The following is a 22,284-nucleotide window of genomic DNA, read 5'->3' as shown; positions in this document are numbered from 1 at the left end:
ACAGAGGCAGTCGCTAAATATAGTCATTCTATCAAGGCTTACATGGATATGAGTTCCCAAAAACCAGTGTCTCCTAGGTGTCAATCCATCAGTTGCCTGATACTATCATATGGAGGGGCCTGCTGAGTTAAAAAAAAAAAAACCAAAGCAGGCCTATGGCTTAGGTGAAGAAAAGGGGTATTTTCTGGACTACCATAGTGGATACAAAAACAAAAGCCATATTTCTGATTTTAGATCTGAGAAATCAGCAGACAGTTTTAGAAGACAGTCACGCTAGTACCATCATAAATACGATCAAATGATATAAGAAATGATGCAAAAAGAATAAAGAAATAGTGGTACTACATGGGAAGCTTCTGAGATTAAAAAAATGATATGTTTAGAAACCATCTCAAAAAGAAACTATATGGAGGAGTTATATGACAAAAATTGACATTAAAAAAATCTAGATAAATGGATGGGTATTTGAAATGTTGCTCCTGAGTGCCTAAATACTCTAACAGTAGAAATTCCTCCCAAATAATTCACAGGATTCCTAATTAGACCTTTTTTTTTTTAAATTTATTTATTTGACAGAGAGAAATCACAAGTAGACAGAGAGGCAGCCAGAGAGAGAGAGAGAGAGAGGGAAGCAGGCTCCCCGCTGAGCAGAGAGCCCGATGCGGGACTCGATCCCAGGACCCCGAGATCATGACCCGAGCCGAAGGCAGCGGCTCAATCCACTGAGCCACCCAGGCGCCCCCCTAATTAGACCTTTTGAAGAACATTAAAAGATGATGTCTAAAGTTCATCTGAGAAGACAGATATGTAAAAATTGTCAAGAAAAATTAGAAAAATGGGGAATGGGTGAGCAGGAATTTACTCAATTAGATGCTAGAACATTTTATAAAGCTACAATAATGGAAACCATACAGGGCAATGGGAAACTAGGTAATGTAGACTCGAAACAAACAAACAAACAGAAAAACAGGACAACAACAACAGGAAAAACACATTTTTTAAAGCATCACAGAATTAAGAAGGTAATGAGAAGCAGCCAGACCAAGATCTGGGAGAGCACGGGAATCCAGAAAGTCTAGCCTACATTTCTGGGCTGTTTTTGACTTGGAGTGTTTGCTAATTTAGAAGAGGTAGGTGGGAGGTTCACGTTGTGTTTTTGATGATCTCTGTGCTAAGAGGGAAAAAGTATTGTGAAAGGTGGGTATTTTCTTTCCTATAGACTGTGACCCCCCAAAAAATCTGCCGATAGGACCAAAGGTAGATAGGTTGGCTCTAACCCAGCTCGCCTCTACCCCCGGGTAGCAATCCTGCTCTGAGTCCAGGAAATTTCAAGCCCTAAAACTAGTTTTAGGTGATTCTAAGTTTCTAATGCCTCAAAGTACTTGGCAGAAGCCAATGAAAATTGTCTCTGAAGAAAAGGAACATCATCTTTAGTGTTGTTACTTCTAAATAATTTTCAGGTATCATACTCAACAAGGGATCGAAGATAACCAGGCACATGAGGAGAAAGGACAACATGGCAAAAATGAGCAGAAATAGCAGATATCAGAAAAGACCCACAGGCAATCCAGATTTTGGAATGACCGGGTATAGGCGGCAAAATGGCTGTGAATACTATGTTGTTCAAGAAATAAACCCACGTCTGACAGTTTCAGCACAAAGTCAGAAATCTTCCAAACTGACTATATATATTTGAAAAGCAGCCTAATAGAACTTCTAGAACCAAAAAAATATTATAACTGAAGAACTCAGTGGAAGGTATAATAAAAATTAGAGCTAAAAGGAAAGTTAATGAGCTAAAGACAGGTCCTAAGGGATTATCCAGAATGGAGCCCAGAGAAAAACACCAAAACCGATTTAAGACATTGATTGCAGAATCAAGCAGCCAGATGAATTCCGGGAGGGATCAATGAAAAGAAATCCATACCTAGTCACGTCATAGTGAAACCACAGAAGACGAACACAAAGCGAAAATGCCAGACAAAATCAGAGGAGAAAGATCACCTTAACAGGACATTTTAGACATAGCTGCCGTCTCAGCAGAGACAGTGGAAGAAACCAGGACACCCTGGAATGAAAGCTCTCATCTGCTGGGAGAAAACAACTGCCGAGGGAGAGTTCTACAGCCGGTAAAAATGACATTAAAAATGAAGAAGAAATGGAGATTGTCAAATACAAGCTGAGAGAATTCACTGCCCGCAGACCTGTGTTGAGGGAACAGTATAGGTGGTTCTTCAGCGGGTGGAGGCAGAGGAGCTCGGATGGAAGGTGCGCTGTGTAAGGGGGAGAGCCATGAAAGGGGCAAATGTGGGTGAATCTAAATGAGCCTTAACTGTATGAACGACAAAACCCGACAGTGAGGGGCGCCTGGGTGGCTCAGTCCGTTAAGTGTCTGCCTTCAGTTCAGGTCAAGATCCACAGGTCTTGGGATCGAGCCCCACCTCAGGCTTCTTGGTCAGTAAGGAGTTTGCTTCTCCCTCTGCCTCTCCCCTCCCTTGTTGCTCCTGCTCTGTCTCTCACTTTCTCTCTCTCTCTCAAATAAATAAAAAAACTAAAAAAACCCCAACACGATAGTAAGAACATCCTGCGGTGTTTAAAACACAGAGAGAATCCAAAGCCCCTGCGAGGTGTCCTTACTCTCCCCTCGAGTTGTATCTCCCGCTGCTCTTCCGGCCCCTGCGCTCTCACGTTGCCGGCGGCCCCCTAGTTCCTGTGGTGAGCCCGACACATTTTTTGCTTCTGTGCCTTTGTCTGAGTAGCTTTCTTTCTCCAGCTGGGATGCAGTCCCTGCCACGCGTCCTTCCTGAAACCCAGCTGTCCTGCGATGCCCAGCTTCTGTGTCATTTTAGAGTGAAATTTTCCTGGATTCCCCTAGATGGGAGTAGATCATTCTCAAAAGTCCTCCAATTCTTCGTGGAACCCTTACACAGTTTATCACTTTTTTTTTTTTTTTTTTTTTTTTTTTTTGGTAAAACATGGATGTGAACAGAAAAAAATAATAAAAATAAAAACACAATTTAATTGCTGAACCAAGAGTCCCCTGAGATGTGGCATCTCTCACCCCTACTGAGGTTTCTTTTGCTTCTTCCTTATTAAAAATGCAATGCTCATTACAGAAAAAAATGGAAGGATAAAGAAGACTCCAAGAATACCCATAGTCCTCCCCGCGCGGCTCAGGGTATACCCCTGCCCACGCTTCACGCAGGAACTCTCGGCGAGCTGTGTGCTCTGCTTTCTTACACTCCTTGAGGGCAGACCCCCTGGCTGACTTGGCTCTGCGTGTCCCACGCCTTCCACAGGTTAATGTGTGAGGAACATCAAAGTCCTCACAGGTCAGGGATGGCAGAGACCTCAAAGCCGAAAGTCCGACCTCTGAGTCGTTCTTCTCCCTTTCCGCCCCACACTTTCCCCCCCGCAGTACCTGGGCGGGGATGGTGCCGCTGTTCTTGAGGACCAGAGGCAGCTTCTCTGACTGACCGAGCAGAAGCCTCTTGAAGAGGAGCAAGGGGTTTCCATGCTGGTTGCAGAGAACCGGCCGCACCACGATCACGCGAGGGAGGGTCCCTTCCCCGACCATATCAAACCCGAGGCTGCGGTTCCTGGTCAGGTTGCTGCGGGGAGCCGGAGGAGGGAGGCCCGTCAGCAGGGCCGGCTGTGCTGGGCACGGCATTCCCTCCTCAGCCTGCAGGGAGGGGCCGGGGAGCTGGTACCTGGGCAAGCCATCCAAGGTAGCCTCGAAGATACACTGGTAGGTCTGCATGGCCTGCGGGGTGAAGGTCACCGTGGCAAAGGCATGTGAGCGGCTGGCGACACACATCTTATTAGGTTCCACTTCAAAAATGTCAGTGATTCGGGCAATGAGCTGGGGGGGAGACGGCAGGGATCAGCGTGTGTCAGCATTTTCTCTGTCCCCACCCCCCTTGTGGCAGGATTTTGGGGAAGACTGGAGGGGCTGGAGGGACCCTGGCAAGGCCTCAAAAGGATTTTTTCATTCTTAAGGTTGGCCAGTGGGATTCGAGACTGGCTATCCCCTCTTGATTTTTAAGCTGAGAGCACTAAGGTTTCTTTGCTCTTTTCAAGGGATAGTCTGCAAATTAGGGAGGAGGAAAATAAATGTCTGCAAATCCCTTGGTAAAGACCTATTTTTGAGAAATCAGGCTTGTTCTGTTTTTATGGTTTTAGGGCAGGACAGGAAAAAAGCTGCCCCTTCCTGTCCAGAAAAAGGTCAGAGAGAAATGACTGGATGTCGCCAGGGCCTGAGAGAAGTCACGAAAGGGATGAGATCATCTGACATCCCCCAAACCCTCATTTCTAGACAAATGGGCAGCACGAAGCAGCCTGCCCGAGCCGGCACTCGGCTTTGGCTCGCGCCACAGTGTTTCCTCTATTAGACGCAGAGCCGAGTGCTGGATGGCTGAGTGGGCTGCTCATTGGTGTGGACCATTTTAAAACCCAGAGGAAGCACCCGTGGGGACAAAGGTCCGGTTTCTTGGGAAACTACCCAGTGACCTCATCTGACTTCTGGCAGGGCCTGAGAGCCAGGTTGTCCCACTCAGCTCTAGCAGTTCTACAGCAGGATTTTCAAGAGCTCTTTCCAAGGCTTCATGCCAGCTCTGGCGGGCTAGCGCCATTTGGGGCTGCTCACCTTGTTGGAGACGGGCTTAACGACGATGTTCACATCACACGCGATCTTCCCCACGTTGCTGATCTTGAACCGAGCCTTGGCCTGATGACCCACCAGGACGTTGCAGAAGATGAACTTGTTCTCGTCCTCCACAAAGAGCCCCCCACCCTCTATGGTCTGGAGGATGTTGAGCAGAGTGGCGCTGCTGCAGATCTGGTGCTCCTCAAATATCACGGCATTGTTGTCGGTCACAAAGGCTGGGGAGAAGGAGAGATGAGGCTTGATGGCCCAGCTCCTGCTTTCTGGACTGGCTAGTGTGAAGGTTAGTGTTCTGACGGAGGGTTCGCATAGAGGAGATGTAGGGGAATTCCCACAAGGGGGCGGGAGTCATGGTGCAAATTCTATCTTCTCTTCCTTTTCTGCACTGTTCTTGCTGGCTGTCAGACAAGACCCCAACCCTCTGTTCCTTCCAGTGCTAAGGAGAAGGATCTGGGGTGGGCATTTGGCCCATGTTGGTGCAAGGCTGTGTGGTACCTAGAGTCAAAGCAAGAGGAGTTCTCTCTGTGCTTTACCTGAATCCTGTTTGGTTAAAGTTAGAGTATGTGCCGTTGCTGACCATTGTTCTCTGTGCATATGTTGTCCACAGGGAATGGCCGGCTTTGGTGTTCCCAGGTCCTGTGTCATACCCCATTACACCACAATTTCCAGATAATTCTATTTGTCTGAGAATCCTGAAGCAAACTCAGGAAGACTAGGAGTTTAAAGCTGAACATCTTTTAGGGGTATATATATGCCTTGCAAGTCTTTAAGGAAAAACATGGCTGAAGACACCACAGAAAGTTCTAAGGACCCAGAGGAAGCAGTGTGGCCATATGTGCCAGCCACATGCATGGCAGGAGGGGGAGGGCCTTTTAAGGGGGGAGGCTGTCCAATCTGAGTGCCCAGTACCTGGTAGACAGGCTTCGGCCAGCAAGCTGTAAGGAATGCCAGCAGGCTGGTCTCTTGGGTCTCGGTCCGATATATCGATCGCTATGAATTCCTCACACCTTCCCACGGGGTCAGCCACGCAGTCGACAGTGATGGCCTGCACTCCTCCCGGAGGGATGGAGCCGAATCCGGGGTACACAGTGAACATGCCGTGGGTGAAACGCGCCTGCAGGAATGGTGGAGGGGGTGGGGGGGTGGATGCAGAGGGGGTGGAAGAGTCAGAGCTCTTCTACCAGAGCTGTAAGATGGCGTCAAGAGGGACCCACGGGGCTTCTCCTCACAGGCTCTCTCTGAACCCCAGCTTTCTCCTGGAGCCAGAGCGAGCCCTGGGAATCTTCAGGGATGGGCCCCCTCAGTGCTTTTCCATCCGTGCCCCTTCCTTCTGACCAGCTGTGACGGCGTGCGAGCTCAAGGAAACAGACCTACTCCACATTGCACAAGTCCTGCCAGATGGGAATCTCCTGGTGGAGGGGCACAGACGGGTAAGGCTGCGATTTCTGAGTCAGATACTCATGAGTCTGAATCCCATCACTGCTAGATTTTAACTGTTTGACCTTGGGCAAGTGACTTCTTTGAGTCTGTCTATCCATGATACGGGGCTAAAGCCCCTACCTTGAATCACTGGAGGCTTCAAAGGAAGAAATGTGTGTGAAGCACTTCCCCTAGCCTCTGGCACAGAATTAGGGCTCAGAAAATGGGATATTATCACACACTCCTCTGGTTCCTAGGAGCATCCTTCCCCTTCTTCCCCTCACACCCCTCGCGGACATATAATAGACATAGGACATTGTATAAGTTTAAGGCTACAATGTGCTGACTGGATACTGGAATATACCACAAAATGATTACCACAATAATGTTAGTTAACATGTACCAGCTCACATAATCACCTTTTCTGTTTTCGTATGCTGAGAACATTTACCATCTACTCTCTCAGCAACTTTCAAGTATATAATACAGTACTGCTAACTAGAGTCACCAAGCAAATATTAAATCCTCAGAACTAATCATCTTATAACTGGACCAACATCTCCCCATTCTTTCAACCACTACCAGAGCCTCGTGATCACATTGGGCTGAGGATAATCCAGGGTAATCTCCCTTATCACAAGGTTTTTCATAAAATCTATCAACAAAGGTGATCACCTATCATCAGGGAGATGCAAATCAAAATCACAACAAGATACCACCTCATGCCTGTTTGAATGGTTAGTATCAAATTTATTATTGTCCACTGTTGGTAGGAAAATAAATTGGTAAGAAGGAGAAGGTTTGAATAATAAGAATATGGTTGAATGTTGTCTCAAAGGAATAAAGTCACACTGAAGGCAAAGAACAGCAGAAAAGGGTAGACTCAAAACAGCGAGTAGCGAGAAAGGAATGATGGTCAGAGAAAAGAACCTTAGAAATCAAGAGTTCAGAAGCACCTCAGTTTCCTTTGATGGGAGATCCAGGGTTTGACCTTGAGAGTGAAGTGTCAAGGTGGTAGAGCAGGCAGGGTCATTGGAACGAGGAGGGAGGGTATTAGAGAGAGGCCGCTTCACTGGGAGTAAAGAAAATACAGTGGATTGAGAAGGCAAAACAAACAAGTGAAAATGAACAAAAAAACCCCAACCCTGAAGACACATATGTTAGAAGGGATGAGAGTTATAGAAACATATGTAGAAAATTATGCAAGTTAATTAAATAGAAGGCTTCTGTTGAAGAGGAAAATACTTGAGAAGACATAAAAACCAATATGTAGAAAATTCAATCCAAATGCAGCCAACAATTACTGATGTCCAGAAAGTGCGGAGTACCTACTTTCTCTTTATTTTTGCCTTGAATGCACATGTGCTGGCTAAAGCTGTGGCAGCTGTCTTGGAACCATGAGGAAAAGTCAAGAGACTCACAGACTTCAATGATCCTGGAACCACGAGGAGAAGTCAAAAGACTCAACGAGCCTCTAAGCCAACACAAGCAACTACCTACCTTATTTAAACATACCCTAGGCAAACCTAAGAGGCTCTTAACTTTAGAAAACAAACTGAGGGTTGATGGAGGGGAGGAGGGTGAGGGATGGGGTGATGGACATTAAGGAAGGCACTTGATGTAATGAGCACTGGGTGTTACATGCAACTCATGAATCATAAATTCTACCCTTAAACTAATAAAAAAAGAAGAAAAAACCCCCATATCCTCTCTGTTTAGACCACTACTGTTGGGGTGTTATTTGTAACTAAACATAATCCACAATGCACTAGGAATGCTTCTAGGAAGCCTTCAGTGACTTGCAACAGTTACCAGGAACAACAGAACTTATTCCTTCACCTTTCTGGAGCTTTTCCCTCCACACACACTTCAATTATAGTATTTACCACGTTGTCGATCAATTGCTTATTCACCCTCTGCCTTTTATAAGTGTCTAAAATATTTCCTCTACATCCATTTACAGTTATATCAGACAGTGTTCTAATGTTTGCTTTAATTGATAAACATTATTTAGAAAACTCAAGAGGAGAAGGGAAGTCTATTGAATTTACATACATAATTGCCTCCATGATTTTACTTCCTACTTGATGTTTCATAATTCTTTTTTTTTTTTTTAAAAGATTTTTAAAAAGATTTATTTAGGGCACCTGGGTGGCTCCGTCGTTAAGCATTTGGCTTTGGCTCAGGTCATGATCCCAGGGTCCTGGGATTAAGCCCCAAATTGGGCTCCCTGCTCAGCAGGAAGCCTGCTTCTCCCTCTCCCACTCCCCCTGCTTGTATTCCATCTCTCACTGTGTGTCTTTCTGTCAAATAAATAAATAAAATCTTTTTAAAAAAGATTATTTATCTGAGGGGGTGCGAGGAGGGGCAGACTCCCTGCTGAGTGCAGAGCCCAGCCTGGGGCTCCATCTCACAATCCTGGGATCATGAAGAAACAAAATCAAGAGTCGGATGCTTAACTGACTGAGCCACCCAAGATTTTTTTTCCAAGAAATCTCTACCCACAATGTGGGGCTTGAACTCATGACCCTGAGATCAAGAGTCATATATGCTCTATTGACTGAGCCAGCTAGCTCCCTCCACAATTCCTTCTTTTATTATTTACTTTCTGTTCAGAGAACTTCCTTTAGCCAGTCTTTTGGGAGAGACCTGCTGGTAACAAACTAATTTTCCTTCATTTTAGAATACTTTAATTTTCCATTTTTTTCTGAGGCACATTTTGATATGTATGTATGTAAGATTTAGGCATCACAGTTGTCTACTTCCTGCACTTGCAAAATGTTGAGCCATTTTCTTCTGGGCCCTATGGTTTTTGATAAGAAATTTGCTGTCATTCAAATAGTTTCCTTTCTATATGTAAGGTCATTCCTCTTTCACTGGTTTTAAGATTTTTTTGTCTTTTGTGTTGAGAAGTCTGACTATGATGTGTGTGGGTGTGGATTTATTTAGGTTTGTCCTATTTGGGATTTGCCCAGATTTTGAATCTATAAGTTTACATCTTTTGCTAAATTTGGGGAGCTTTTGGTCATCATTTCTTTAAGTACCTTTTCAGCCCAACCTTATTTCTTTTCTTTTCTTTTTTAAAGTTTATTTATTTATAATCTCTATCCCCAATGTGGGGCTCAAACTCATGACCCAGAGATTAAGAGTCACATGAAAACACTCTCTACCAACTGAGCCAGCTAGCTGTCCCAGCCCAACCCTATTTCTTATCTCTTTCTGGAAATCTGAGGACAGGGATATTAGATTTTTTCCACAGGTCCTTCAGGGTCTGTTCATTTTTTAATTCATTAGACTCAAATAGATTTTTCAATAGAACTCAAAACAGAGTTTATTTCTTCTCTTGTTTAGATTGGGTAGAATAATGGTTTCCCAAAGATGTCCACATCCTAATCCCTGGTACCTGCGAATATGTCACCCTACATGGAAAAAAAAAAAAAAAAACCCAACCTTGTTGATATGACTAAATTAAGAATTTTGAGATGGGGAGATTATCCTGTATTGTCCGGGGACCAGTGTGATCTCAGGGGTCCTTATATGTGGAAGAAGCAAACCTAAGAGAGTTAGACAGGGATGTGACTACGGAAGAGGCTGGAGTCATGTGATGTGAGAAGAAATTGATCCATCACGGCTCGTTTTAAGGATGGAGGAAGGAAATCATGAACCAAAAAAGACAGGTGTCCTCTATAAGCTGGAAAAGTCTCCAGAAAAGAATACAGCTTTGCCAAAACCTTGATGTTAGCCCAGTGAGACTAATGTCAAACTTCTGACCTACAGAAGTATAAGCTAAAAAATTTGTATTGTCCTAAGCCACTATGTCTGAGGTAATTTGTTATGAGGGCAATAGGAAAAGGAGAGAGGAATTTCTATGGTTCTGTATTCAGGTTCATGGAGGTTTTCTTCTATCCCCTCTATCCTCTTGTTGAACCCACCAACAGAGTTAACTTTTGTTTATTTTTTCACTTTCAAAATTTCTATTTGGTTCTTTACATCTTTTCTTGCTTTGTTGAGAACTAACTATGTTTTCATTTGTTCCAGGCATGTTTGTAATTGCTCTTTGAAGCATTTTTATGTTGGCTGCTTTACGATTTTTGTCAGACAATTCTAACAGTTATATTAAGGCTGGCACCTATTGCCTATTTCCAATTTGAGATCTTCCTCGTTTTTGGTACAATGCATGATTTTGATTTGAAACCTGGGAATTTTAGCTATTATGAGACTCAGAATCTTATTTAGATCTTCTGTTTGAGTGGGGTTTCTCTGACATCACTCTGTCAAGAAAGATGAAGTATATCTATTTCATCTTACTAGAGCAGAAGTATTAAAACCTGCTTTTATTTAAGCCAGTCCAAATGGGCTTTGTTTCTTATAAATAGGTGATCCATGATTAAAACATATATGAAGAGATGAAACTTAATTTTAAGGCAATGAGAACCAATGAAGGTTTTAAAACAAAAGAGGATATCAAAAGAAAAGTCAATGCTTTGCCTGAAAATAAAAGTGATATTTCAAGAGAGCTAGTATTCCTGCCACAGTAAGTTCAGATCTTGCTAGCATAGGGAGGTATCTGTGGCAAGCACTAGGCAGGAGGGAACTAGTTGGAAGACAGCCTTATAGGGTTCCTTTGACAAGGAAAAGGGTGCTCACCTGGTTTGTGACATTTATTTCTTTTTGAATTGCATCAGACAACTTGGTTGCTTTGGAAGGGCCAGGCTTGTAGAAGCTCTCGCTTTCCCGGGATCTTGCCCGTCTGACATGGCTGACTCTGATTAAAGAAGCAAGAGGACACCCTCAGGTTGGGGTGGTTACATTAAGTACGATCTGTCAGCTAATTGCATGGTCTCTTCTCCCAAGAATGGGAGAGATAGCCAAGGGGGCATCTGGGAAAGCCAGCTTATTTATCATTAGCAGACCTTATTCAACAAGTCATTGGACTTATTGAATATGATTCATAAGGACATTGAAAATTGCTGCAAGGAAACAATAATGTTTAAGTGTTTACTGAGTTCTCTGGAAAGCAGTGTGTGAAAATTACTTATAGAAAATTATTTGTAGGGGCGCCTGGGTGGCTCAGTGGGTTAAAGCCTCTGCCTTCAGCTCAGGTCGTGATCCCAGGGTCCTGGATTGAGCCCCGCATCGGGCTCTCTGCTCAGCAGGAAGCCTGCTTCTTCCTCTCTCTCTGCCTGCCTCTCTGCCTACTTGTGATCTGTCTGTCAAATAAATAAATAAAATATTAAAAAAAAGAAAATTATTTGTAGAAAAATCTGTAACCCGATCTTACTTTAAAAAAATGAGATGTCAAATAAAAACTTAAATTCTGTCCCTTTTCTTCACATTTCTAGTCACAGTGTTTTTATTTATTTATTTTTATTCATTTTTAAGATTTTATTTATTTATAAATAAAATAAAAAAGATTTTATTTATAAATAAATAAATAAATAAATAAAATCTCTTTTTAAGATTTTATTTGTAAATAAATAAAATCTTAAAAATGAAATCACAAGTAGGAAGAGAGAGAGAGGAGGGTGGGGAAGCAGGCTCCCCACTGAGCAGAGAGCCCGATGCAGGGCTTGATCCCAGGACCCTGAGATCATGACTGGAGCTGAAGGCAGAGGCTTAACCCACTGAGCCACCCAGGCACCCCAGTCATGGTGTTTTTAAACTGAGTTTAGGCAATAGCTTGAACTTAAGTTCTGTTTGCTTCACCTAAAGCTAGTTTATTCAGTAATTAGTTTTTCTGGAGGCCAGTTAACCTACAACATCACATGCATTTGAGGTGCAATCTTAAACTTTTGAGAGTTTTATCTAGTTCAGCATTTACTCGCTCAGTGACCAGAACAATTACATTTCAACCCCCTTTGAGTATTTTGCATGAATTTGTACACACTAAGATGAAAAACAAATTAAAACTAAAACAACATAAAGCAAATACAAATATATCATTATATCTATAAGCAGTATTAAATTATGATAAAATAAATGCTAAAAAAGTTGCATAAATTAAGTTGAAATTAAATTTGGAACGAAGAGACTTATTTTTGTGTGTGTGAAGCAAACATTAGTATTAATAAGCAAGAATCATGCACCAACTTTTATTATAAAGGCTAAAAATAAAAAAGGCTAGGGCTTTTTTTCTCTTTAGAAAGAGATTTTAGATAGCTTAGCCCAACATTTCTTGATATGTTCAAACTTAGCCACAATGGAAGAGGGTATCTACAAAAATGCAAAACAATCACAAACAAGATATGTCTGATTTAAACAGCTTAACAATAACCCACAACTTTTGGACCAACTCAAGGAATGTCTGATTTAAAACAATTAACTGGAAAGTCCATTTTAAACTAATTAATTAATTAGGGAGTCAATTAGGACAAAGAGCCTTGGGAATTGGTAAAACTATACTTTTTTTAAAAAGATTTTATTTATTTATTTGACAGGCAGAGATCACAAGTAGGCAGAGAGGCAGGCAGAGAGAGGAGGAAGCAGGGTCCCTGTGGAGCAGAGAGTCCAATGTGGGGCTCAATCCCAGCACCCTCCTGGGATCATGACCTGAGCCAAAGGCAGAGGCTTTAACCCACTGAGGCACCCAGGCGCCCCTGGTAAAACTATACTTAATTTGCCAAGAAAAGGATATGATCATCAAAAGCCAAAAGCATGCAAAAAGGTAAAGTGTTTTAGAGAATTAAGAGCTGCCTTGTGAAGAATATAGAGTTTTGCCTTTGGAACAACTAAGAGAGCTGTTGTGACAGTGCCTAGACGGAAGGCAGCAGTGTGCCTCCCTTGTCTGTATTGCTGGGGTACCTTCTGCTACCTCACATGTGAGGGACAGCTCTGATTTCTTTTGACTTAGTTTATGGTTATACTAGTCCCTCCACATCCTATAGGACAGTAAATAGGACAATGACTTACTGTGAGTCCTGCAGCATGTTATAAGCATCAGGACAACAGACACAACCCCACATGGAAGACTTTATATTTGTTCAATTAAATCTATCACATGAGTGACAGTAAGAAAGCATACAAAATCTGAGGGCAGAGATGTGGGTTCAGAACTGAGATCTATTGGTGATTTCTTTTTTTTTTTTTTTTTTAAGATTTTATTTATTTATTTGACAGAGAGAAATCACAAGTAGATGGAGAGGCAGGCAGAGAGAGAGAGAGAGGGAAGCAGGCTCCCTGCCGAGCAGAGAGCCTGATGCGGGACTCGATCCCAGGACCCTGAGATCATGACCTGAGCCGAAGGCAGCGGCTTAACCCACTGATCCACCCAGGCGCCCCTATTGGTGATTTCTTGCCTAATCTTAGACAAGCCATTTCATTCTTTCATATATTTTTTTAAAGATTTTATTTATTTATTTGACAGAGAGAGAGAGATCACAAGTAGGCAGAGAGGCAGTCAGAGAGAGAAGGGGAAGCAGGCTCCCTGCTGAGCAGAGAGCCAGCCAATGCAGGGCTTGATTCCAGACCCCGAGATCACGACCCAAGCTAAAGGCAGAGATTTCTGAGCCACCCAGGTGCCCCAGACAAGCCATTTCTAAACCTTAGTGACCTCACCCCACGAAAAGGGGATTGGGTGAATGTAGATAAAATATTTGAAAGCTCTTCATAAAATACAATGCACTAATTAACCAGAGAATGGCACGAGGTAAGTATAGACTTGTCTTACACTTTCTTTTGATGAATGGGGCTCTCCCCAGTCAGCCTATAGAGGGCGTACTTGAAGTCAGTAACACCTTGATTTTCTATGCTGAAGGTGGCGCTTTTCCGAGTGCCACAGATCAAAGCCCCAAAGTTGATGATGGAGGAGGGGCTGATGTTGTATTTAGAGTACACCGCATTCACAGAAAACTTGATTGGGATGCTGGCAATGGTTTCACCTCCTTCTGTGATATTGGGTTCAATAATCTAGAAAGAGAGGAAGGATTGGGAAGATGTCAGCCACTATGCTCCAGGAATTCCAGGACTGTCTACCTCATTCTCTGTTTTTGTTACTGCCATGAAGCCAATTTCATTCTTTCTTTCATTTTCTTCATATTATTGCACCAACAGTATTAGAAAATACTGATATCAAACTTACTAGGTGTTAGCCATGGATCAATGTGGACTGAACTGGCCTCCTCTTTCACTTCTCTTCTCTTGCACTTGATGTCTGAACTCAGCTCTCCAAAGATCATGGCTCTATTGCCTGTCTGGTACTCTTGGTTGCTGATGACTTTGCACAGCCCCCCACCTAACCAAACCCTGGAGCATGGGCTAGGCGATGTAGCCTTTATTTATTTATTTATTTTTGACATGAGTCCCACAATCCTGTCACTGAGTGAATCCCCCCTTTGAGCTATTTTACCTGACAGCGCAGAATTGGTTGGTGTTCAATCTTGACTTCCTTTTTTGCACGAAATAACACCTGGACATTTGTGGGCTTTTCCGCTGAGGTTAGTGAGCCCTTCTTGGGTTGGATAGAGATCATGGAATTTGCATTGATTGCCAAAATCCCCAAGGAGTCCACAGAAAAGCTGAAAGATGAGAATGACAGGCCAGTTGAAATCATTCTGGGGAACCCAAGATACTAGAGAGGAGACTCCAGATGGTTGAGTGCCAGCCATGTCTGCTTAAGCACTGTGTCTGGAAGTGCCCACTGTGCTTTGGACTCTGTGAGCCCCCCTCTGCAGCTAGGACTGACTCGGCCGGTGAGTGATGCTTGAGGCAAAGATAGCCATCTCTAGCCTGAGGTCAAAAGGTTCCTTTGCAGGAGATCTCTGTCCAACAGGGACACTTGGTGCTGGATATGGACCAACTAAATGAGTTCATCTTTCTGTCTGTCTATTACTCCCCCTATCTCTCCCTTTCTCTGTCTCCCTTCCTCCCCTCTCTAGGACTGAATATTAGCACATACACAGGGTACAGTGATGCAGAAGCCAGGGGGTCTAAAGACAGAGAGAAAGTAGGGGCAGAAGCCATTTAGCAGAGGCACTTGGAAAGGGAGACCATGGCCCAGTGGGGATGAGGTGGGAAGCCCCAGAGAGCAGCTGACTCGTGAGAATGGCAGAGGGGCTGCAACAGGACCAAGGAACTCAAGCGGAGGTGGGGCACCTGGAGTTTCTTTGGGGACCTAAATGTCACCCCCATGCTCCAGGAGACATGGCCACACCATTGCTGCATGCTTGGTGTCTGAGTTCCTCACTTTCCCTCAAGTTCTTTCTATGAATTTTGATCACCTGCTCCATCCCAAGAGTGACTGGTCCATGTAATCTAGAAGAGCAGAACTAACATTCTGTGATAACCTACAACAAAATGAAGCTATGGTGAATGCACGGAATTTCTTCTAAGTCTGTGAGGGGGAAGTCCCTTTATTAACCACAAATTCTTCCAGCAGAAGGATCATCTTCCATAGAACAGATTGGCCATAGCTGCTGGCATTGCCCCCAAGGGTTGTGTGGCCCTTCCTGAGTGACCTCCTCCCTCCCCCCACCTGGCACCACCCTTTCCTCTCTGAGAAATCTCTTATTTAGTCCTTCATTTCTCATCCCAAGAAATGAGCACAAGCTGGAGCTCCACTCCGCCAGGCCACCCTTTGGGTTCTATAACACAGTGGTTCTCAAAATTAAAAAAAGAAAATTGGAAAAAGCCCTTTTTCCATATGAAATCTTATATGGAACGTCAACTTGTGAAACAGACTGGAGCCAAGAGGAGGGCAGGCCGGTTCAAGGCCAGGTCTCTACCTCCAGCCCCTCCCTCCACACACAGCCCTCCCCTCGCCTAGCACGGCTTCTTCCCGACCTCTCCCTCTGAGGCTCTCTCCCACCCCCAGGGCCCTGTGGCTCTGGGTGCTCTGAGAGGGACTTCAAGGGTCCCTGTAAAGCCACAGGGTTGAGAGCAGCGTGAAAACCTCTGCTCTTAGCAGTTGGAATTTCATTCATTTGAAGCCTGAGAAGGGCTACAAACAGAAATGGTTCTTATGATGTCCTCAATCAGGTTTCTGTTTTACCTCCCAGACAGCACTTCCTCCCCATGAGTGGAGGTGGATGACCATATGCCTGATGGATTCCAGGTTACCTGAACATGATCTCATACTTCCCACGATTCTTCAGCTGGAGGGGCTGCTTCACCTCTTCCATGACCTTCACGATCCCAAAGTCAAGGCCTCCTTCAGCTCCTGCAGAGGCCAGCAACCAGGGTGGGGAAGGGGATTAGATGGCATGGGAGTCAGAAGCAGAGGAACTTCCTGTTGAAGTTCCCATGGAAAATCCATGGTGTCAAACTCAGAAAATTTATTTTCTGAAAACACTGCAGCTGAGAAAACTGCCCATAACTGAGTCTCAGAATGGACTCTGCTTCGGCACCTACTTTAGCTCCCTCCATCTTAGGACCGCTGTCCTTCCCTTCATGATTTCCATTAGTTAAAACTTCTAGTAGCTAAAAATTTTTTTGCATCAAGTGTATAGTCAACATAGTTAGAATATTACATATAAATTTGTATAGTTTTACTTAGCACTGCCTCATAAGCATTTCCGCACATAATTAAAAATTCCTTATAAATGTGATGATCTTAATGGTTATAAAATACACCACGATATGCTGTTCTATAATTTACAGTATTATTTCTATGGCAATAGTGTTCCATTTTTTTTTAACGATTTTATTTATTTATTTGTCAGAGGGAGAGAGATCACAAGTAGGCAGAGCAGCAGGCAAAGAGAGAGAGAGGGAAGCAGGCTCCCTGCTGAGCAGAGAGTCTGATGGGGGGTTCTATCCCAGGACCCTGAGATCATGACCTGGGTCAAAGGCAGAGGCTTAACTCACTGAGCCACCCATGCGCCCCAGTAGCATTCCATTCTTAATAGATATTTGGGTTATTTCCAATCTTCCATTAGTACAAATAATGCTGCAATAAATATCCTTGTACATAAGACTCACGACATCTAGGCAAACAGGCAGCTCTCATGTTCTCTAAATCTTGCTGAGAAGGAGGGCAAACAGAAGAAGCAAGAGTAATGGAAAACTGCATGCCAACAGGGAGGGTCTAACCTGGGTGTGAGGGCAGTGCAGTGAGTAGAATAATGCTCTGTGCCCTCAGAAGGTCTCCGTGTCCTTATCCCCATGAATATGCTGTAAATATGCATATGAACCTGTGAATCGGCTTGGTCATATGGTAAAGGGGGGTGATGGATAGAATTCAGGTTGCTCATCAGCTGACTCTGTCGGTCTGTCTGTCTATCTATCTATCTATCTATCTATCATCTGACTTTAAAATAGAAAGAGTATCTTGGATCCTCCGGGGAGGCCTACTGTAATTACTACACAAGTAGAAGAGGGAGATAGAAGTGGAGAACAAGAGAGATGATGGTGTGAGAAGGACCTGACCCAACGATGTTGGCTTTGAAGATGGAGAAAAAAGGACCATGAGCCAAGGATGTAGGTAGCTTCTAGAAGCTAGAAAAGGTGAAGAAATGGATTCTCCTCCAGAGTTCCAGCAAGGAACGTGGCTCTGCCGATATCTTGACGTTAGCCCAGTTAGATCAGTTTTGGACTTCTGACCCATGGAACTGTGAGATGATAAATCCGTATTGTTACGAGCCACAATTTGTGGCAATTTGTTACAGCAGTGAGGGAAGACTAATGCAGGTAGGAAAAGAGCTCTGCCAACTTTGTAATTATCGCCACCCCTTGTCATCTCTAGCTGGAGAAAACTAAGATTCTTGTAGTCATTTTGCCAACACTACTCTGGGGCTTGCATCACTATTTGCTGAAATTCCACGTGCTCGCCAACAGCCATTGGTCTTCCTCTACATAAGGAATACATTGCACTCAAAGATGTAACTTCTAAACACCCTTTCCCTGAAGGGGTCAACAGACCTTTGGGGAAGGTGATGTCCAAGGCGACGTCATAAGACTCTGCAAAGACCAAGATGTTTTCAATCTGAACCACACCAACGAGATTTTCTGCATCTAAAACCTGTTAGGGTAAAAGGGTTTCTTCAGTAAAAGCAAGATCCATGGGGGACTTGGAGCTGGAACTACGTGCCACGCAGCAGGAATGATGAAGCAGGAGATGTGGTAGAGAATATTTTGAGGATGTATTTAGCTTTTGTCTTCAGTGACCATTTGGTATGACTGGTGTTCTCATAACATCCTTTGGGAAATGCCAGTGTAGACAATCAATGTAAGAATGGGGAAAAGCGACTGCATTTTTCATCTTGGCTACTTATGAGGTTTAAATTATTTGCGTGATTTTCACTGCATTATTGAAGTTTGGGGCTATGAGTATACATACAAAGCAAAGTGTTCTTTGGAACTTCTAAATAAAATAAACCTGAAGAGCATTTTTCTGCCCGTTGAAACAGAAAACTTGCACGTTGTCAATCACCCTTGCTTTCCTGATTTTATATATCTGAATTCTTCTGTTTGTTTCTGGTTCAAACTATGGAAAAAGCACTAGATTTTCATATAAAATAAGTGTGTTTAGTGTTTCTCTGCAGGAAATTTCAAATGTTTTATTTAAGTGAACACCTTTACTATTCAAGTTGGAAGTGTAAAAAAAAAAAAAAAAAAAAAAAAAGCAAGCCTGCCCCCGTCCCCAAGTTGCTCACTGTCCCCTCCCTCCCTGTCCCGAGAAGCACCTGAACTGCTGTCATCTGTCAGCTGGACCCTACTTTTAACTCCTGAGACAAACAAGAGGGTGATAAAGTGTCCATTCATCAAGGGGAAGAGCCGTTGGCCATGGTGGGTAGCTCTCCCAGACACCCTTGCCTCTCTGGTGGTACCTCAAGTTGAGAAATAAAGTCACCAGCTCTGCATGACTTGTGCTTGGTGTCAAGTGGGAAGTTGGTAGCTGTCACCAAACTCAAGTTTTAATTCAGAACTTCCATCTTTTCTTTCATTGCGCATTTTGCCAATGTTTCACAGAGCAAATTGGACGCACTTAAGTTTTACCTTCTTTTGCTGCTCAGCCTCTGACAGAGATGACAAAAAGGACTGGCAGCAGGAGGGCAAAACAGGACAAACAATCTGGATTACCATTTCCAGAATTTACACAGTACCTTTCTCCCGATAGATGCCATGCACCTAGAACATTCTATTTCCTTTGCTTTCTTATTGGAGTAGAGGGTGGAGGTTAAATTTTGTAACTGAGGGAAACAGGATGAACAATTTAAGAGGTACACAAATAAAATAAAATGAGTTCACCAGAGCACTTTCCAAGGGGACCACAAAGCAAGGCATTTCCTCATGTAGATGTTGAAGGAATCTGGAGAAGAGAAACCTTAGAAAACTTTAAGGAGCCAGAGGGGAAACCCACTGTGTCTGCTCTGACTAGAACACATAGGGATGCTATATCATCCCTAAAATTAAGAAATGTTTCCATACCAGCTGGTAAACATCTGTCACATGACCTCTCCAAGTATCCCATCTTGCCTGTCTCCCCAACACCGCCCCCATAGGAACCCCTGGAGGTTCCATGACCCAGCACAGAAGGATGAAGCTGACAAAGCTGGGACCCTACACCAGCCATGCGACCTGGGTCATTGTTGTAGAGACCCTATCTGTGTAGAGACTGGTGTTTAAAATGTGGACCACCACCCTCTGATATTCAAAACCAATTGTTGATTAAATGAATCTCTAAGTATCTGTGTTCGGCTACCTTAAGGACTGTCATAGGTGAGTGACAAGAGAGCCTGGATTCATTGAGTGGACCCAAAAGTATAAACAGGATTAATTCATGGAAGTGACAGTTGGAAATCTGAACCCAGCCCAAGGAAGAATTAATAGACCTGTTCAAAGGAAGATCACGCTGCTATGAGAGTAAGTTTTCTATCCCTGCAAGTATTCAAAGAGAAGCTTGGATAATCCCTTCACTGTCACAGAATCGATGCAACAAGCATCAAAAGTCAATGACATTCATTCATTCATTTGTTCATTCATTCATCTTACAGATTTTCCTGAGTAACTTCTAGTTCAGGCCTGTGCTAGACGTTGGGGATCTGATGGGGCAGCAGACTGAATGGTGGCCATGTCTTAACCCCTAGAACCCATGAATGTGACTTTATTTGGAAAAAGTCTTTGCAGATGTAATTAAATTAAAGATCTCAAGGTGAGATCATCCTGGTTTATCTGGTGGGCCCTAAACCCAATGACAAATGTCCTTACAAAAGACAGAAGAGGAGAGGACACAGGCAAAGAAGGCCATATGAAGACAAGAGGCAGAGGTTGGAGTGACGCAGCCACGAGCCCAAGACCTGGAGCCACCAGGAGCTGGAAAAGGCGAGGAAGGGTTTTTCCCTAGAGGCTTCAGAGGGAATGTGACCCTGCAGATACCTCAATTTCACATTTTTGGCTTCCAGAATTATAAGAGAATAAATGTGTGTTGTTTAAAGCCACTTAGTTTGTGATGGTTTGTGGGCATTTGTTACATCAGCTCTCAGGAATGAAAACAGATAGAAGCAGGTCCGGCGAGACCCCGTCCTGATGGAGTTCACAAGAGAAAGGAAAGAAAGAAAACAGGACATCCACCAGGGGGAGGCACTCTGGAGGACAAAAGGCGAGGGTGAGGGACCGCACATAAGGGGTGTGGGGTGATTAGCGGAACCCAGCTGGAGCAGTGTTGTTTAGTAGAGCCACAGAGCCTAGGGGTAACATTCTTGGCAGGGTTGTGGCAAGGCCAAGGGCCTGAGGCAGGAAAAAGCCAAGAGACCATGTGACAGAGCTGAGGTGTGAAAGCTTCTCTAGGCAGGAAGGGCCTGAGAAGCCCGTGGAGACCCTGGGCTCGGTCTTCACGGTGGCAGGAGCCCGCAGGTTGCTGCGGGGAAGAAAGGGGCTTGAGCTGACTGACCCGCAGCGGGAATTGGGCCCAAATACAGGCAAGAGACGTGCCATGGGCGGCCTGGGAGAGGGCGGCGGCAGTGTGGGCGGAGGAGTGGGTGGGAGGGAGCTAGGCCAGGAGGCAGCTGGAGGGCAGGCTGTCTGGGGAAGGAGGGACTCCAGGATGGTTCCTGGGTGTCTGCTGGGAGCACCTGGGAGAAAGGTGATGGTACCGAGACAGGCGGCTGGTCTGAGCCGTGACAGGGTTTCGGAGCGAGGACTTGGGAGTCTCAGGCTTACTTTGGGATAGTAACATCATGCCCTCTCTTTCTCCCTCTCTCTGTCTGAGTGGAGTGAGCGCGCTGTTTGTGCAGCGGGCAATCAGCCATGAACAAGACTGTCTCCACAGAGCTTTCAGTTGGGTGCAGAGCAAGACACTGTGGGTCAGTGGTTGTCAAACAGGGATCGGTAAGGAGCGTGTAACACAGAGACGTGGCTCCATGTGTGTGTGTGAGCGTGTGTATGAGCGTGGGCTTGTCAGAGAACCCAGGATGTACACATTCTCATGGCCAAGTCTGGAGATGTGCAGGACCTCACCTCCAACCGGATCATCTTCTTGATGTTGACAGGCTTGGAGGGCTGGAAGTACACCTGCAGGCTGTACTCTGCCTTGCTGGGGATGGTCCCCTGCATGGTGGACACGGCGAAGTCATCGCCCAGGTGATCCAGGCTGGTGATCCGCCAGGCCACCGGCAGGGGTGTGACGTTGCGGAGAAGAACCACCTTGCATTCTTTCCTGCAGAGACCAAAAGGAGTTTTGTCTATCTCAAATGGTTCTGATTTATTCAGGCAGGTCCAAAAATGCCCTTCTGGTTACTTTTGTCATTGCTTAGTTCACTAACTGGAGTTCACCAGGCGACAGGGCCTTGCCGTGGCGATGAAGGATACATATTATCGTCTCTTCTAGTAGCCCCAGAAATAAACATTCTCTATTTAGAATAATATAATGCCAGTGGATAAAATGTTAAGTTCTAGCTTTTGTCTAGTGTTCTCTGTGCTTCAATTTCTTCCTTCTTTCCTTCCTTCCCTCCTTCCTTTTCCAGGAGAATCTATTTTTTTTGTTGTTGTTGTTGCGTTGTTAGTCACCATGAAATACAGCATTAGTTTTTGATGCACTGTTCCAAGAGTCATTGTTTACATAAAACACCCAGTGGGCCATGCAATACGTGCCCTCCTTAACACCCGTCACGGGGCTCACCCATGCCCCCACCCGCCTCCTCTCTAAAACCCTGTTTCTCAGAGTCCACAGTCTCTCATGGCTCGTCTCCCCCTCCGGTTTCCCTCAATTTACTTTTCCTTTCCTTCTCTTAATGTCCTCCATGTTATTCCTTATGTCCCACAAGTAAGTG

The 22,284-nt window shown here is 44.4% G+C and overlaps 1 protein-coding gene across 1 annotated transcript in view; it reads right to left on the bottom strand.

Moving 5' to 3' along the window:
• The window catches only part of HYDIN (HYDIN axonemal central pair apparatus protein), a 326,854-nt gene that overhangs the window by 53,645 nt on the left and 250,925 nt on the right, over positions 1-22,284 (bottom strand). Inside the window, exons 53-62 of the mRNA XM_059381282.1 lie at positions 21,473-21,671; positions 17,936-18,035; positions 16,136-16,235; positions 14,427-14,595; positions 13,749-13,987; positions 10,730-10,847; positions 5,573-5,777; positions 4,646-4,881; positions 3,711-3,862; positions 3,422-3,611 (exon numbers count right to left, since the gene is read on the bottom strand). Of these exons, the coding sequence (XP_059237265.1) occupies positions 3,422-3,611; positions 3,711-3,862; positions 4,646-4,881; positions 5,573-5,777; positions 10,730-10,847; positions 13,749-13,987; positions 14,427-14,595; positions 16,136-16,235; positions 17,936-18,035; positions 21,473-21,671 (1,708 nt within the window). The remainder of the gene's footprint in view (positions 1-3,421; positions 3,612-3,710; positions 3,863-4,645; positions 4,882-5,572; positions 5,778-10,729; positions 10,848-13,748; positions 13,988-14,426; positions 14,596-16,135; positions 16,236-17,935; positions 18,036-21,472; positions 21,672-22,284) is intronic.

The sequence above is a fragment of the Mustela nigripes genome, chromosome 17, assembly GCF_022355385.1.
Source record: "Mustela nigripes isolate SB6536 chromosome 17, MUSNIG.SB6536, whole genome shotgun sequence".
NCBI classification, from domain to species: domain Eukaryota; kingdom Metazoa; phylum Chordata; class Mammalia; order Carnivora; family Mustelidae; genus Mustela; species Mustela nigripes.
Note: the sequence above shows the minus strand (reverse complement) of the source record. Positions and strands in the feature narration are given on the sequence as shown.